At 35.5% G+C, this 19,364-nt stretch overlaps 1 protein-coding gene across 4 annotated transcripts in view; it reads right to left on the minus strand.

Moving 5' to 3' along the window:
• Positions 1 to 19,364, minus strand: part of Dsor1 (mitogen-activated protein kinase kinase 1) — a 78,464-nt gene continuing 59,100 nt past the window's right edge. For all 4 annotated transcript variants that reach the window (XM_071695296.1, XM_071695295.1, XM_071695293.1 and 1 more), the window contains 2 exons: positions 18,948 to 19,093; positions 1 to 17,731 (listed from right to left, as the gene is read on the minus strand). In XM_071695296.1, the coding sequence (XP_071551397.1) occupies positions 18,974 to 19,093 (120 nt within the window). In that variant the 3' untranslated portion in view covers positions 1 to 17,731; positions 18,948 to 18,973. The remainder of the gene's footprint in view (positions 17,732 to 18,947; positions 19,094 to 19,364) is intronic.

Here is a 19,364-nt window from a genome sequence, read left to right on the forward strand (position 1 = left end):
TGAAAATACCAATTTATTGAAATCACAAGTAATAAAAAAGCTTACTGTAATAAAAGGTATCTAATGCTACACATTAATTTTTTCCTTTAAATGAATCATATGAATGATTTACACTAAGCATTTAATTTATATTATGACAAGATATTAACATGCATTGTCATTTTTTGCTCATAAACCATTTGATGCTTAATGCAAGAAGCATGAAAATAAAAAGTAATGTAAAGTAATATTCAGTACTACGTCAACACTTGACTTAAAACCTTATCACCAATTATTCCACACACACTTGTCCATCATAATTTAGGATAAAAAATACAGTTAACATTAAATAAACTCTGAAATCTTTTATTTTTGCATGATCACTTCCTTGTGTCACAATAGGCCACAATATGAATTATTAAAATGATAAAGTGACAGAATTAGTTAAATGTAATAATGAATGGTTCCTGTACATTGATCCAAGTAATGGACTTGGCATTAATATTTTTGGCAATAGTTGAAGTACCTTCTGAATAGGAAGAGTTTGGGCCATGCCTTCAAACTCTGTTCACCCTAAATACGTACCACAACTAGCATATAGTCTCCACTCATCATTCACTGTGAATCCCTACTGCAGTCCTACAGTTGAAGAAAGCTTTTCCTAATACTGTTATAACATAAAACAGGGAGAGTATAGTAGAGTCGCTTGTCCTAATGAGCTGAGTTAGAGGACCAGTCCTCATACCATAAAAGTCCATCCCTAAGCTACCAGTAAATAAATACACCATCCTTTCTTTGGTACACTCAATAGTAACTGCACATGAGTACACTCCTATACACATATGAAAGAAAAAAGAGATAAATAGAGATTGATATTACTGCTTATATATTTAGATTCTAACATAATACAAATGTATTTTTTTCTCTAGGTTCATATTATTCATACAAAGAGAGAGAGAGAGAGAGAGAGAAAGAGAGACTTACCATCTCAGAATCATAACACAACACTGAACAATAAGGCATCCTCCCTCCCATCACCTCAAAATTCCATCTTTCATTACTTCAGCTTGTCACTATAAATACACTTTAAGGATACTTTTATGCTAAAGTGCAAGACAGTCTTGAGGGCCTGTTTCAATTCGAATTTGCAGTAGGAAATAACTAGACATTCCTCAAGATACACGTATTTCTGACATTATTCTTTACATTATCTTAGCTTTACAAACAATACAAGTACTTATAAAAGATGCCTGGAAATTCTTCGTCATTCTCTTCTATGACAGGTGATCAGAAACCAAAATCTCAACACAGATCATCTATTACACAGGTTCATTCATTCAGAAACAAAAGTTTTCCAAAAAAGATTCTCTAACTGTTCCAGATTACAAATAAGTTATAGAATAATTATGGATCACATCAGTCACCTACTTACTGAAAGCCACTTTTGCATTCCTTAGCCATCCATGAGGTACCTCACCATGATACCACTGCATATACAGAACTTGAAACTATTAATCTGAAAATGTTACCAAGTTTACAATATTCACCATAACAAAACACAAATGTGATGCTTTCTTAGTTTAAACTTCCAAATTCAAAACCTTATAGAGTGTACTGAACATAAAGAAAATATATTTGCATAAACCCTTCCTAATTCTTACAGTACTGCATCAGCATATCTTCCCACAGAAAGTAAATAGTTATGAAGTATTAAAAACAGAGAGCTGCTCTGTAGTCAGTAAATGCAGTTATCTATCAAGCTTTCCTGTCAACTTGCTGTAAGAAAGCCGCAGAGAATATAAAGCAATGCTGGTGTTGGGAAGGAAATGCCCAAAACACTTTTCGCTACTGCAGTTACAAGAATAAATGTTTGAATTTTGTTAATACTTGAAAAATCCACAGTTGTTAGAGTGTATGATCTTTATATATAAGCAAAAGCCAGTAGCGACCAAGAGTACACATGATGAAATATGTAATTACTTATCTGCCTACTTGTGCAAAATTGTGTTATCCATTACTATTTGATTGCCTGGTGTTGACGTGTTTAGTGATGTTCCAACATTTTTGGAAATTATGGGATTTTACAGGTATCAGCCAATCAATACTTAATGTGTTCCAATCTCTGATGTGATATCAAAAGGAATCTTTCCATTGTATGAGAACAAATTATATTGCTAAACAAAATACTCCAGACAATTTTGAATTCCATAAACCAAGACCACACAATTCTATAACATTTATAATATTTCAAAAATTACTTCAAAAGTATGACTGTACAAGGATCACTTCAAGCATCTTATCAACTTCTGAAAAATGATGTTTCACAAGCCAAAATGTAATCTCAAAACTGATTTGCATTATTGAAAAAGATATTCAGATATGCAATGGTTTTGAAAGCTAAAAATTGCAAAAGAAGGGTAAGATACTTAAATGTAACAGCTTTTATCTTTGGTCAGTTATATAAAACAATAATGCAAGTGCAAGAAAGTTGAGAAGAGGTGCACAAGTGGCTGTCATGCTTGTTTAAACTTGGGTCTTCTGCCAAGATGCCCTTGAGAGAAGCTGTCTTCCCGATGCAAATAACTTCTGGAATTCTCATACTTTTCTCCCTGATTTTCAAATTGCCAAGCACCACAAATGTAGCTTGGTCGGGTCAGCCACTTAGTCAGTTTGGCCAATTTGGTTGGGTGAAGATACAACAGCTTACCTAACATAATGTATTAATTTGCCATACACTGATTTCAGCACCTTTACTTTCCACCCAAATATTCCATTCACAGCTTTTTTTTTTTTGCTAGCAGATGCAGCAGTGTGGGAAACTTTGATTCTTTTTATATACTGTACACATTGCTAGCCATCTCTAAGTAATAGCATCTCTCTGGTGAGGTTAGTCACATTAGCCTGTGGTCTTTTTTGATAAAGATTAATCTGAACATTTTTGAGAAAGCAAACTGTCAATGTTGCATGGTTCCCAGATCAAGTCTCTATTTCAAGAGTTAAGACCATAACCTCATCCACTATGTAAATAAGTGTGAGATTAGTAATCAACTAAAACTCTCATTACCTGAGCCCAGTGCAGAATATCAGGCTCAACACCAATGATCAAAATCAATGTCAAAGAATGCTGTTTTGATATGGTTATTATGGAACAGATACTCCCTGCTTCTACATACATTAAGTGATGATAACCTTGATGTTGAAAATAAAATGACAATGAATTAACACAAAGACAGTGGTATTACTGGAATCTGCCTGCATGTGATTATGTCATGAGAAAAATCATCTTTGGTAAGGTTTTATCATTATTAATGGACAATTTTAATGAGGAACTTCTCACTGCAAAGGAGACCATCATTTCCCTACTACTGGATGTATCTGCCTGAAGCTGCAGGGGCCCCATAAGAGAGGTCCTGGATTACATAATTAATCATACAAACAGTAAACAAGTTGACCATCCATTCTTAAAAACTCAGCCTTCATTTTGTCTGTTCATCCCAATAGATATATTCCTGTAATATAAATGAACGACTGTGTTTAGAGTTGTTTTTCATGTCTGACTGATTTACCACCATATGCTGAGCTTCCATTACAAAAGGCATTACAATTAAATATCAAATAAACCATTGATTCCCTCATGGAAACAATTTACGGATAAGCAGAAAATATGATTCTTGATTTTCTTTGAAAATCTTCAAGATAGCACAGCAATACATTACTTTCATTTCCCTGGAAAACAGTGGCAAATAACTTTTCATTCTTCTAGAGACATTTTAAAAAAGATTCAGGAGCATCTTACTTTTTATTTTCTATGAATTACACTCTGAAATTAAGACCAAACACTAATGCTAGGAAACAGCCAGTGTGCATGTTAAGAAAATTCTGCAAAGATATTCTCTGTCAGTTACATAAAAGTATTAGTTCATGATGATACGAGTATTACCTGCTTACAAGTGGAAAGTTAATTGTGGGTCACACTACTAAAACATGCTGCATTACTTGCCTTTCAATTGCAGATCCAGAACTTCCTCAAACTACAGACCCAGGCTCCTTACTTGTGAGGGTTTTAAGTGCTACCTTCCCCATTCAGTAACTTAAAACCTCTTGGACTGTGACATAAATTTACATGCTAAGGACCGATGGACTGTATCACTTATTTCTTGGTTGTTCTATTTTTGTTCTTAGGACATGTGCATAACAACACATGCTTTACAGAACATGTTATACCTCCACCAGTGGGGCTCGAACCACTATCTGCTGAGTGTAAGGCAAGGATGCTATCAGACTCAGCAAACAGTAGTTCAAGATTCACAGATGCAGTGTACAATATCTATTATCTTTATATGATAACCCTTCAGTTCCTAAGAGGAAAATAGTTTATAACTTTACTAGTCAGGTGTTTAAGACATATTTCAATATTTAGGAGATCGATCAGGTGAGAGCACTAGGGCAAAAGAATCGTTTCTTCTTTGGTTGGCACGTGCTTCCAGTGTGCTGTTCATATTTACCTGTCCTCATTCAGTTTATGCCATTTATCCACCCTTCTACAACAAAAATACTTTCTATATCTTTTCTAATAAGCCTCTTAATATCACGGTAAGTCCTCTGGTAATCATATCCTCACATCTTTTGAAGAACTGTTCACTGTCTTTTGAAGAACTGTACACTGTCTCCTTCAACAATCTGGTTTTAAGACTTAAAGGAAGTGATTAGGCCATCCCTCACTCTTCTCTATTCTGTGATGCATAAATCTAAGCCTCTAACCTTTACTGGTAACTTAGATCTGTCTGTTAGCCTTTTGTGCTTCTTTGGGTGTGGTGACCAAACTTAATAATGATAATCTAATTTTGGCCTAATGTAGGATGTGAACAGCTTGCTAAATTTTTCTTTATCCATATACTTCAAAGCTATTGTAATATTTTCCAGAAAACAGTATCTCTCCTTTAATGTAGGACTCTGGTGATAGGTAGAGATAATGTTAACTTCAATGTCCTTCACATACACAGATCCCTGCAACTTATTTCTTGCTACATAATAATCTACCCAAGGTAAGTACAGAACCTTTGAAAATTTATCGTCAGGCTTATCAAAATGCCAATATGCACATTTAAAAGGGGCTGCTGGAGGAGGAGGTGCCATTAAAATAGATGCATATATGAGGGTGAGAGGACATCACATCCTCATGGCAGGAATTTCAATAATTAAAGTTGTAAAATTTGTAGATCAAAAGAACCTTGAGCCAGATGACAAGTTTGTAGATCAAAAGAACCTTGAGCCAGATGACATCAAAGTTTGGGGACTCAAAAGTCTTGAAGGTTTGTTATATGACATGGCATTCAAAAGAGTAAAGACACCATGAAACAAAACCATGAATGAAAATTTTAGTTGATATGGGAGGGTTAGCGAGTATATCATTTGACAAGTAACAGACAGATTGTGTATAGACAGATAGGTCAAGACATTTTAGCACTGTTATTTTTCTTAGATATCTCAATGACTTTTAAAACCTCCTTTCATTGGTGTTGGGGATATGTGTCTTCCACTATGAAAACACTTTTGAACTTTTCATTGTTTTTGTCGTATATCCTTATGTCATCCTTTACAACTCTTCTCTCTGATTCTTTTAGCCTGATTAGCATCTCTTTAACTGACAGTTTGCTCCTGATGAATTTATGAAAGATTTGGATTTTCTCCTATCTTGTCCACAATAATCTTTTCAAAGGTTTTTGGTCATCCTTTCTTATCTTGCTGTGCTTGTTCCTCGCTCTTAACATACACATGCTGGCTGGCTGGAAACGTCACAGCACATCTCAAAGCTCCTTCGCATTTTGACATTCCCATTCTAACCTTCACTGCAGTGCCCTAGTTCCTGGCTACTGAATTTCAATATTAAGAAATAGTTGAGGTTTACATTGTTTCCATGATTATATTGCCTCTTTTAAGTTTCTTTCTCCTTGACTATTCAACATCCTCATTTATCACAATCGAACTTTAGCACTGCATGATCACTTTTTCAAGTTGGTATATCATTCATGATATTGTCAATATCCATGCTAATGTCTGTGAGGAAAAGATCTAATAATGATGGTGTATCAGGCCGACTCATCCTCGTATGCTTCCTGACATATTGGTATATGAAATTTCCCAATATACACTTGTAATCATGTCTTTATGACTCCTCATCACCATGAGAATCCAAATTCCCCCAAATCTATCTCCTTATGATTGAAACTTCCCATCATCATTACTTTGCAATCTCTGTAATGCACCTCTTAATTCCAGTATCCTCTTTGTTGCCCTCCCCTAGACTCTCTCTATTAGCTTGTGCTTCTTCACATGCAGTTACCAAATTTGAGAAGCATATTCTAGTTTTGAACTAACATAGTATATAAAAAGCTTTCTAAATATTTCCTCATTCATATACTTGAAAGCTATTCTAATACTTGCCAGAAGACAGTTTATCTCACCTATTCTCAGGCACAACCTTGTTTCCATGCTAGATTACATATAAGATGCATCCACTCTATCACACTTTCTCCTCCATACTTCAGTATTTCAGCAATAATTCCGTCTGCTCCAGGTGCCTTTCCTACCTCCAGCCTCATTATTGCCCTTTTTTACCTCCCCCTTTGCTATGGGCCCTTGCACTTGTATCCTCTTCCTTCCCTCCTCCATACCCATGCATGTAACAACTGCTGCCTCCCCTTCTCCCACATTCATCAGTTCTTCAAAATACTCTTTCCATCTTCTTTTCACCTCCTCCTTTTGATTGAGCAAATCCCCTTTCTTACTTCTCACATTGACATTTCCACTCTTACATCCATCTCTTTCCTTTTTTACCTCCTTCCAGTACAGTTTCTTATTATCCCTAAATTTTCACTTAACTTTCCTCCAAAATCTTAATCTAGTCTTTCTTTGCTTTACATTAATATCCATGTCCTAAAAATGAGGTCTGGTACTTCGGTGTTTCTTTTCTAAAGAAAAACATGTTTGCTTTCCGATTATCTGTTCCAGAACTAAACAGGCTACACTGGTCAGGGAAACTGGTCTATGTATTATCACCTATTGTACAGTATGGGGAAGGGGTTTAAAACTCTTGAACATTCTCAAATATCACATGTGCTTAAATCTATGAAAGCTGTCCACATAATGTCCTCGTTCATTTTATTCCATTCATCCATCACTCTTACACTATGAAAGTTCTTCTTTACATATTTTACAAGTTTTATCCTTTTCTAGCAATTTAGCTCTCTTAATTCAGGTACCATCTTTGCTGCCCTCTGGATCTTCTTTATTAGACTTTTTGTTCTTCTTTAGGTGGTGACCAATGCCTGAGAAGCATATTCTAGTTTTGGCCTTGTGTAGGATATCAATAGCCTGCTACATACTTCCTTATCCATATACTTGAAAGCTATCCTCACATTGCAAGCAGACAGTTTTTCTCTGCTGTTCTAATGGGGGACTCTTTCTCACACACAGAATCCTGAAGATTATTTCCTGCTAGATAATAATCATGTTGAGGCCTTCTTTTACTTTGTCCCATTCTCATGTTCTCAGACTGAGTTTCATCAACCATGCATCAGATCAACTTTTAAGCCTGTTTATGTCTTCTTGCAAGCTGATGTCATCCTCCTCAGTTTTCATTTCCATCATTTGAAAACATATTCAGGGAGGAGTTCATACCTCTAGGCAAATCATTCACGCAAGTCAAGAAGAGTAATGGTCCCAAAACAGAATCCTGGGGCACTCCAATGGTGACCTCCATCCATTTGGAGAAGGCTCCTCTGACTTGCATCCTTTGTTCCCTTCCACTAAGGTAATCTAGCCAATGGAGGAGTCTTTCTTTATTCCTGCCAGCTTCTTAATGAACCTCCTGCATGACATTGTGTCAAATGCTTTCTGGCAGTCAAAATATAAACAATTTACCCAGTCCCCCCACGTGTGTGTGTGTGTGTGTTTAGTGGTATTCAAGTATAGTCAGCAAAATAAGTACTGCTATCGTGGAGTCAATGAAGTCTGAAATAAGCAATGCTAATCCAGTTGTTTTGCTATGGTTGTCATTTCTGATCTTTTTCTGAATATCTTATACATGTCTAAAATCTCTTCATTTCATTTTGTTTGATTTAGACCTGAAACATTACTAAAAATCCTTTATATACTGAAATAGGAGAAACAAGTCACTTCACTACTTTGGCAGTTCTCATCTTTAGTCTATTTTAGAAAGCTAAATGGATGAGTTGCCTATTACCAAACATCAAGTAGTTATGAAACAAAAAGGGAGAGTGAAATGGTTACAAAATCTGATATTTTTGCTGCGGGGAAAACATATGAACAGGCAGACAAAAATACAGTAAATTCATATCTGTTTGCTGATGGGGAATTATCAAACCAATGCATGCTATTTGATCTTTAATTATAGAATTTTAGATATGAATCTAAATTTAAAACAAGGTATTGTGTATCTATATTAGATGCAATGTTGTTTATGGCTGATGCAGTCATTCCATTTGTCAAAGTACCTTCATAGAGAATGGAACAGTGAAATAATGAGACCATGCGAAACGGGCATGAAACAGAATGATTTAGCGAGAGATAACTGCAGTTTCTTATTTCAAAATATGTTTTAGAACTCTGCCAAGTTTTCTGAACATTATTTCATAGTTGCATACTTAATTATCATTTAGTCTTTTTTTCATAATTGCTTGTTTAATTAATACGTTGGCAGGAAATGCCAGGAACATGCAAAATGGTCTCATTTGCTCACACCCGCTCTCTAGCTGTCATGTATAATACATCGAAATTGCAGCCCCCTATCCACAACAAGGAACCACAAATCTTTCAGTGATTTCCCCTGACTGCTTCATATACCTTGATTCAGTCTATTGACAGTATGTCACCCCCAGTATACCACAATGCTTCAATTCACTCTATTCTGTGCACGCTGTACACCCTCTTGCACGTTCAGGCCCTGAGCATTCAAAACCGTTCCTTCTCCAGCCTACCATCTCCAATATGGTTTACTCCCTCTTGTCCCATCCACCTCTGACAAATATTCCTCTTTGTCCCCTCCTATTCTGACACATATACCCACCTTGTCAGCCTCTCCTCACTCATCCCCTCCATACATCCAAACCATTTAAGCAAAGCCTCCTCAGTTGTCTCAAACATACTCTTATTACCACAATTCTTTTTTACCACATCATTTCTTACTCATCAAACCTCCTAAGATCACATATTGTCTTCAAACATTTTTCATTTCCAACATACTCATCCTCTTCTGTTCTCGCTCATCTAAAGCTCATGCCTTGCACATGCACAACACTGTCAGGAATCCTATCATCATCCAAGAAGCCCTTCTTTGCCCTCGCTGTCAATGACCTCTCTTTCTACAAACTCCTCAAGATGCCCAAGACCTTAGCTCCTTCACCCACACTATGACTCACTTCAGCTTTCATACTTTCAATCACAGCCTTGTCCACTCCAAGATATTCAAAACTTCGCACCCTTCCACATTCAAGCTAACTAACAAGTCTCTTTCCTAAGGTAAGCCGAATAACCTTGTTCATATTAAAATCTACTCTCAACTTTCCTTTCACACAATCTCCCAGTCTCAGGCACCAGTTTCTTACTCAAATCCTCCACCAACACAGTGTCAGCAAACATCAAATGACTCACCTCCCAGGCCCTCCATCCTCATCAGATTGCGGACCTGCTCCTCTCTCCAAGACCCTTGGATTCATCTCCCTCACTAATGCATCCATAAGAAAATCAAACAGCCATGATCACATCACACACACCCCTGCCAAACACCCATTTTCACTTGAAACTACTATATCTCCCCTCTTCCAATTCACATATACGTTTTACTCTCCTAATAAAAACTCTTCAATGCTTCTAGCAACTTTCCTCCCATACCACATATTCACAACATCTTCCACAAAGCATCTCTATTAACCCTATCACATGCTTTCTCCAGACCCATGATCACCACAAACAAACCCTTCTGTTTCTCTAAGTATTTCAGGCAAACATTCTTCACAGCAAACACTTGATCCACACATCCTCTACCATTCCTGAAGCCACTTGTTCCTTCCCAATCTGTAGCTCTGTGCATGCCACCATCCTCTCAATCACTTCTGCCATAAAAATTAACTGGTACACTCATCTAATTCATAGCTCTGTAATTTGAACATTCACTTTTGTCACCCCTGCCTTTCCTCAGTGGCACTATACAGGTATTCTGCCAGTCCTCTGACAACTTACCATGAGTCAAATATATATCAAAAAATCCTTACTAACCATTGAAAAATAGACACCTCCTTTCTTGAAAAATTCTATAGCAATACCATCCACTATTGGACACCTTGCCACACTTTATCTTAAGCAAGGCTTTCACCAGCCTTTCTCATTTCAATAAACCAATTGCCATGACTCTTCCTCTTTGCACACACACACACTGACTCAAACACCTCCATCTGTAACCCTATCAAACACATTCAAATATCCTTCAAAGTATTCCCTCCATCTCCTCTCTGTCTGTTCCCCTTCCCCATTTACCCCTTTCAGAGATGTTCCCATTTGTTCTACTGTTTTTCTCACATAACCAACCTCTTTCCAAAATCTTTTCTTATTCTCCCTAAAGTTTGCAGACACTCACTGATCCCAACCCTCATTTGCCCCTTTTCAGTCCCTGTATCTTCCTTTAATCAAATATTGCTTATTTTAGAGCAAATATCAAATTTAAGGTGTATTCTTCTATCTGTTGTATATCTAACCTTTATGTAATCATACATACCTCTTTTTAATGCAAACATTAAATATTCTGGTATAATTTACAAACAAACACAACAAAGATTTCAACATAACAGAGAGCATGCAACAGGAATATATAAGCATCTGATAATTCCATACAGGGTAGTTCCTTCACCCCTCCAATAGTACCTCAGTATCCTATCTTGGTAGAGTCATAGGCAAATGAGAGCAGGCATACCAATAAAGTACAACACCTTGGAGAATACATCAAAACTCTTTGTTTTGTGTTTCAAAATGTAAAGCATAGCAAGTGTATACTTGTAATAATTTTTTTGCTGTCTGTATATATGCATGCATACGAGAGCTTTCAAATACTAAATGCTAATTTCTATTTCTGAAGTTTCCCAAAGCATTAAGCAACATTACAGTTTAATACTGTACACTATCTTTTATAAAAAATAAGTGGACAGTAAGTGCAAGTCATTAGTCATATGCATAGCTTGCAGGATATATAATATTGTGAGTGATGTTAAAACAAAAAAGCAGTTTATTGGAAACCCAGCTCATACACATTGTACATGCAAACACACACATATATGAAAAAACATACATGTAAACACACACACACACATTGCACACAGAAAACAATGCATGCAAAAAATAACAAAATAACTGACAGTAAAACTACACAGGATTTAACCCTCAGTATCACAGTGCATGGATATACATAAATAAAGTTGAAACAAAGTGCTTACTGTGAATCTGTGGTATCTTATCATATGCTGCAGATCCAATTTTGAATGTTCTAATAGAAGTATCTTGGACTGTGCAAACATTTATTCTCTGGAGGTCTTACATTCCTCTTGCTTATAAATAGCTCCTTTTGTTGTTGTTGTTATATCATGTCAATAAATCATGTCCATGTATTTTTGGCTTGTCAGATTACATTACTTGCACCACAAAGAACTTGGAAATTTCAGTTAGTTTCAAATATAATGATAAATGGAACATGTATTATTGATACTTTCAGTAAGAACAGTGAAAGAAATTCATTATTTATAAGATCACTAAAGATGAAGTGTTTTGACACTAATTTCAATCAAGTCTGTTTAAATTTCAATAATTGCACCATAACATGTGTACAGCCATCACTTTATGAAAATTTTTCAATTCCATCACCATGGAATGAATGCTGCAAAAGCTAATATCTACTTGTAGTGCTAACTGAAGAGTGTTGAACATTTTGCAAATGAAGCAAGCACATTAATGTTCGATGCTGATAACAGTTTTCCTTCCTTATCAACACCTATGAATCTACTTCATAAATCATGACAAGTTCCAACTAATGGTTAAATAATTTTTCATACTTATTTGTAATTTCCTATGTTAGCAAAGTAGCACTAAAAGCAGAGGAAGAACAATCTCATTTGAATGTGAGCAGGTGAGACTGTTCTTCATCTGTTCCTGGCAATACCTCACCAATCCAAGAAAAAGCAGATAAAAAAAAGGACTGAATGCAGTACAAAATAAAACATATCATGCATAAATACTGTCTTAACAATAACACTGTTTGTGTTCATATCTTTGCACTGCAATGCTGTAAAGACAGATATAGTCTTCCAGTGTTAGGCTGCAGAAGGTAACTATGAATTTCAGTAACTAAGATGCAGTTCTGCATACTTCTTACCACCCATGATCCAGTTAAATGAAACCATTGCCAGCCCTACTCTCTATACTTTATTATCTGCTACTATCCAAATGATGGTGACATTACCAAAGGTTCAACTGAATATTTTTCATTACAGTATTAAAAGTCAGAGTAGTATAATTTCGATTATCTATGGCTCATTCAATTTTCTTTTCAACCTAAAAGTATACAATGCAATGTAACTGATCTAAATCTGGATGTTGGGTATCTGTATCATGAATTAATGGGTTGATGCTGGAACTAATCCCTCTGTACAACAAAGAAACTCCTGACTAGACACATCATGCCTTTGTTTCAGGTTTAATTCAAAGTTAGCTATCTTTATAAACTATTGCAATGACAAATACTTCTGACTTGGCAAAAGACACATCTCTCTCAACAAAATCAAGACATATCTCTCATCAAAATCATTACATTCTGTTACTCTGTGGTGCTCTGGGTTCATTTATCTGTGCTGTAAATCAGCCTGGCACCATATGCTATCTTGATAAATTAGCCCCAGGATCCTTTTATAAGGCTACTACAACTTCAAGGTTGCACTAAAATTAGTAGCAAGGAAATTATGAACTCCTTTACAGTGAAAAGTTCCTTGACAAGATTGTACTCCTTTAGTCCAGTGACGGTGACACAATCTTGTGGGTAACTTTCACTCGCAGTGTAACCTCATGCAAGCAAAGTCCGGTAACACCCACCATATGCTAAAAGTAGAGAAACATTCATTGATATAAACATTACACCTGACTATACTAAGCTTACTTTACTAGCATAGAATATCATTATAACCAAATACATCCCATTTCTTAATACAGTAGAACTTTCTAGGGATAATCTGGGGACAAATTTATTGGAATTTGCTAGTTAAAGCTATTGTTTAAGTGCCTGTCTGATATGCTCTACACAAACCTTGGCAAAAACATTTCAAGTTCTCTAACTCTCTCCTCTGACCCACAATAATCCCTTCTAATCTGACCTTTTGAGGAAAATCCAACATGGAGTGCCATGTTCCCAGGAATATTGTGCACATTCACAACACATAATACTGTACACTATTACTACCACTGAATCTGAGATCTGGTTAAACTGCCAATTCCTGAGAGTTGCTGGAAACCTGCAGCTGAAATATGGGCTAAAGTGATGAAGCTAACCATAACATAGGCCATCTAGAACATCCCACAAATATCAAAGATTCACATTTCAACATTTGTCCATGCAAGATCTAATACATATAGCATATCAATCTATGAAATACTTGGAAAATGAAGGATTCTGGTTAAAAATGTCATATAAAATAATTCAGGTGGGATACTAGTTAAGAATGCAAGCACTTTTGTGATAAATGATGAATGTGTACTATAATTAATAAGGCGTTCAGTTCCAGAAGTTTTGAGAATATATAGTTTGTTCTAATAAAAAAGCATGCTAAAAGTACACTGCAACAATGACAATTTTTTTTAAGTTTTCTCATCTGAATAGTCATTGTTGCTATATATAAACTTTACTCATAATCCATCATGATCATCATCTTCATCAAATTCAAGAAAATGAAAATGTAACTCTTCCCCAAAACACAACTTAGTCCTGTGACAATCATGTAATACACTAAAATTTAAAATTTCTCTCATGGTACACAAGCACTCTTGTAATTGACACGCAAACTAAAATAATAAGCAAGTAACAATGTAACAGCATACCACACTACTCATAATGACCTAATTCATTTCTGGAAATGGTATCAACACACTAGCCAACTTAGTACTTTCGCACATAAGCCCTCACAGGACTCATTAGGTGAACAAACAATATACAGCCACTCAACAGCTGTATGTAATGCTGTTTCTGGTCTTACATTACTTTCTTACAAGCTTTTGTTTGTTACTGATTGCTCAATAATATCATACAAACCAAAAAGTAAATCTTATATCAACATTACCATTTAAATAATTTTCAAGAGTTGCACCTTACTGCTAGCGTGTTAATGTTCACTGTAATATAATTATCAATTTGTGATACTGTTACTGGTCTTATCTTTTCACATGTTTTTATTTGTATATGACTGGTCTATAATATTACATACAACAATTATTAATTCTTAACCCAACATCAATATCGAAAAACATTTACTGATGACCGCAATAAATATCTAAGAACGTAATTTCAATGTTTCAGTTTCTGATAACAGAAAATTTCTTTTTACCTAAATTTTCAGTTATTCATACTCTATAAAAAGCTGATATGCACTTCAAGCCATAATATGTGCCCATAGAAACCAAAAGTTTATTTTTAGTGAATTTTCAAAATTTTGAACACATACAGCATACAGTGGATGCCACTGCAAGTATTCTGGAGTATGCATTATTAGACATCTGTGCACCAGCATTTTCGTGCATAAAAGAGTGTATCAATGACAGGAACAATGAGATAATATTTACCTGGAATTTTAAAAAGACTAAGATCACATGGAAAATTTCATGAACTGATGCTAAGATGTGGAGCTAGCACACTAAAAACAATGAGAGCAGGAGTAATAGGTAGGTTTTTGCATGTGAAGTTATGTGGAGGATACTCTTGGAATAGAATCAACTGTCAATAAAGTATTAGGATTCAGATATCCTTAAGGTGTTATGACAGCATATTAATATCAGTTCACTTAACCGTTCATTTGAATTGAGTGGAACATATACCAAAAGGAAGAACTGAGTCTAAGAAAATGAGAAGGGTATATCTGTAAAAATGTGCAGAATGAAAAGACTGGAAGAAATTCTGCAAAAGCTACCCAGCAATAAAGAAGAAAAGAGGGAATAGGAAGCAAACATTTTAAGAATGAACCATGGAGAAAGTGTACCAGATATTTATATCCAAAGACTAAAACAATAAGGAGAAAATGATAAGCAGTATGATTTAGGGATACTACAAATTATGGAAGGTAAGAATAAACAGTATCTGTTGAGTACCATAGTAGAGTATTTGACACACAAAGACCAGGTGCCCTCCCCACAGTCCATTACCACTGCTACTCTTTGTCTGTTTAGAAGCATCTTACTACCAACCACTGATGCAATCACCACATATGTAGATCAATACCATGTTTCCTTTACTAAATCCTTACCTTTTCCTCATTTCAAATGTTTCCATCATGTAACTGGCAATTCAAAATCCACTTACACTAATCAGATGGACAAGTCAAAAACATCGACAAGATTAAAGGTATGGCAAGATATAAAACTTTTCATAGGACAGCTGAATCAATTGGCTATAGCTAAGTTATCTGTTCTCTAAACACTGGTCTCTATTAAAGCACTTATCATATAAATCAATGCATCATCAGCATCTGGGCACTTAGTGTACTTATATCTCTCTGTGCAGTTAAAACATATACATGATCCTCAAATCCCTCAATGTTCAGAACTTGTCCATATCTTTTGATCTGAAACAATCTGATCAAGTTTACAAAGTGAAGATGAGACACTGCAGGTCTTCAGCATTTCTGGTGATGGCACCAGCACAGACAACACAGCCACTGTCAGTATCATCATACTGGTAGGATGAACATGAACCAACATGGATGACCAGTTGGCCATGTAGTGCAACCATTTTCTCTAACTGGACACTTCAATCAATATGTTGAAATATCTAAGAAATCAACATACTTGACAAAAGTTTAAGCCCAAAAATTACTGATCAATCAATACCTGATACATCAAAAATTATTAAATACATTTATCAACTAATTTCTGTCAGGTTTTTGTGAACACTACATGAAATATTAAGTTGTAAAGACATTACCCACAAAAAAGCCTATTTTACAACCACAAGTTTATCCCCAATAACATTTATTAAAAATAATAGTAATGTAATAAATGTACATTTCACAATTAAAAAATACTAGGAAAAAAGATGTTCGAAGCCTCTTTTTGGCTTTATAAAACTACTGTGTGGAAGTTACAATCAAGCCAACAATTCCTTATAGGACAATGTTGACAACCCTCAATGACTGGACGTGTCCCATGAACGCCCACATCTGCTCACTTTAATCAGAAACCTATCCTGAAGAACATTCAAATCAACATGAATCAAAAGCACAATGTATGGAAAGAATGCCTTCAATATTCCACTGTTATCCTATGTTATATACCCCACTGTGAATTAGCCAAATTGGTCAAATATCAAATCTGTCAGATATAGACTGTAGATTTCCAAGTGACATTTCAGCTCAAATTGTCCACCTTGTCATTCTCTGACAACCAACTATTAATAGTGCTGTGAATATATCATTTTGACAGCATACAGATAAGTCTTATTAGCAAAAACTTAATGATGGTCTTCCTGAAAATTTTCAGTTTCCTTCCCACTGGTTGTGACAGCTGGTGTTAGTCAAGGAAATTACTATGATACATTTTGAATTCTGTTATACCGCATATACTTTGTAAGTGCCAGTGTCTCTGAAAATTCATATAACTGCACTAGAGTTTAAAACTATGTACATTTATGTATTAATATAGAAATCTACATCAATGATCTAGTGTTAAAAACATTCAATACAACCAAGCGTTAATTTAAAACAACTTATATGTGTTTGTGTTAAAACAACTAATGTATAATCACTCGTTTAAAACAATTTACACTAATGTACTTGCATTAAAAACAGTTCACAACTGTGTAATTGTCTCTGAAATGATCAGCATTGATGCACTGATATCTATAACTAACACTGATGTTCAGGTATGCAAAATAAGCTACAACAGTGTTCTAGGGAAAGGTAATCATAAACAATGTTCTAAGAAAAGGTAATCATACACGGGTAATTACAGAATTTAGATCTTGGGCAACCATGAGACACTTTATTATATCACAAGGTTATGTTCCTGGGCAACCATGAGACAATATTATATCACAAGGTTAAAGTCACATATGACTAATCTTAAAACTTTTTATATTATTTTACTGTACTGTTAAACCTGCAGTTTACTGAAACTACAAATACCTCATCAGACCATCATGTTTGTGCTTGGACAAAGTCTACTCATGTTTCCCACATCATCTTTGGTTCAGGTTTCTGATGCTGCCAGAGTTTTGCAACAGTTCATAATGTATCAATTATGTCTATCAATTAAATATTTAAAAAATTGGCCTCGGGAATAGCAAGTCACCGCTGGGACTAATTAGACAAGTGTTTGGACGCACAATAAACAACACTATAATCCACTTGGAACAATTACGATTTATACATCACATCAAGAACAAGGTTCAAGGTGGTTCTGGTGCTTCTCCAGCCAGCGGAATATGCACACCTCTTCCCTGAAATGAAGAAAATCGAGATGTCAACTTGGAATCAGATGTTACAAGAGAGCAGTTCCAAATATAATGATCACAAAAGATTTTTGTACCAAATCCACCCTATTCTAATGATAGGAAAGCTACAACTAATCACTTCTGTCCCATGTTTCATTATTCAGTGGTTTGCCATTATGGTCTGAAAAAATATCATTTACTGGTTTTTCTCCATACTTGTTTGCCATTTCCTGTGGTAACAAGAGCTTGAAAAAAGTAAGTTTCAAAAATCATGCAGGGAAACTGTGGGCATTCAGTCTCAAAAATGATTTTTCATGAATGAATATGGTGTCCAACAAGGAAGCTAGTCAAATGCATGTCAAATATGAAGTTCATACAACCCGCATTTTTATGTTCACAGACAGAATCCTGATGTTGGTGAAGCAGTATGTACAAAACTCAAAAAGAGAGTTAAAGTCTTGCCTAATCTACCCAGAGGGGTACACAATAATTAGAAGGGATGGAGAAGATAAAGGAAGGAGAAATTGGCCTTCTTAATTGCAGATAACATTAAATCTAAACAAAAACAAAAAAAAAATGGATGGATGGTTCATTTAAGGAAAGTATAATGGGTAAAATTACCATAGGAAAGAAGTGCATAGAGGTGCTTATAAGTTGATAAGTAAATATTCTTCAAAAACTGCATTAATCCAGAGCATCCATAAGATCCCATAAGGCAAATGAAGTCATCATGTCTATCTATACATTTCTATCATCTTCAGCTTCACTTCTATTTGCTTGATGTGGTTCAAGTGCAGGTTATCTCTTAGCTCAAACTCAGCTTTCTCAACTTAAGTACATTGCGATGAGGTGTGTAAAGTCTTTAACCCCACTACAGCACTTCTTAATAATTCCCTTTGCATACCACATTAACGCTCACAAAGTAAATCATTAGTCATTCCCCTGGCACTATGAATATCACAAGCCTTGAATTTTTCACACACTATATGTGTCCCCTTTTGTGACCTTTCTCTTCTCTTCATGCCTTCAAACCATATAGTCAAAAATCTTATCAACTAATCTTTCATCTGGCATACATGGTGTTACTGTACAATGCTAGATATGGCAGCAATGGCATCATATCAGATGCATATGTGTCACAACTGATAAAAACCTTTTATATGACTGAAAAAAAAAAAAAAAATCTAAATTCACCAAGACCAAAAGTAATGAATACACTTACCATAGTGTTTAACCTCTTCATGAAGTTCAACAATTTGCATCAGCTGTTGGTTTCGTGGGAGTAGAAGGTGTTATGTCCATTGTCTTGCATACCCATCCAGCAATATCTACATCCTCTTGTTCTGCTCGCTTTATCCATTCATGATTCTGGGAATTAAAAGATGAGGTAAGGTCTAATGCTTTTGGTGAGAGCAGTGGGGTCCTGAACTGGAGAAAAGACTGGAAGGTTTAGTATTGCATGTGGAAGTATCATGGAGCAGTATGGCAGGTAATGAAGGTAAATGTATGGGTGAGTGTGACAAGGTCTTGCATTGTTGCTGAAACTAAAGGGCAGATCTAAATACTGTAGATGAAACTGGGAGTACTAACTAGCACTCATGATATTGTAGTTAGGATAAGCTCATAGTATGTACAGATC

This window comes from Panulirus ornatus, chromosome 58 (assembly GCF_036320965.1).
Source record: "Panulirus ornatus isolate Po-2019 chromosome 58, ASM3632096v1, whole genome shotgun sequence".
NCBI lineage: Eukaryota > Metazoa > Arthropoda > Malacostraca > Decapoda > Palinuridae > Panulirus > Panulirus ornatus.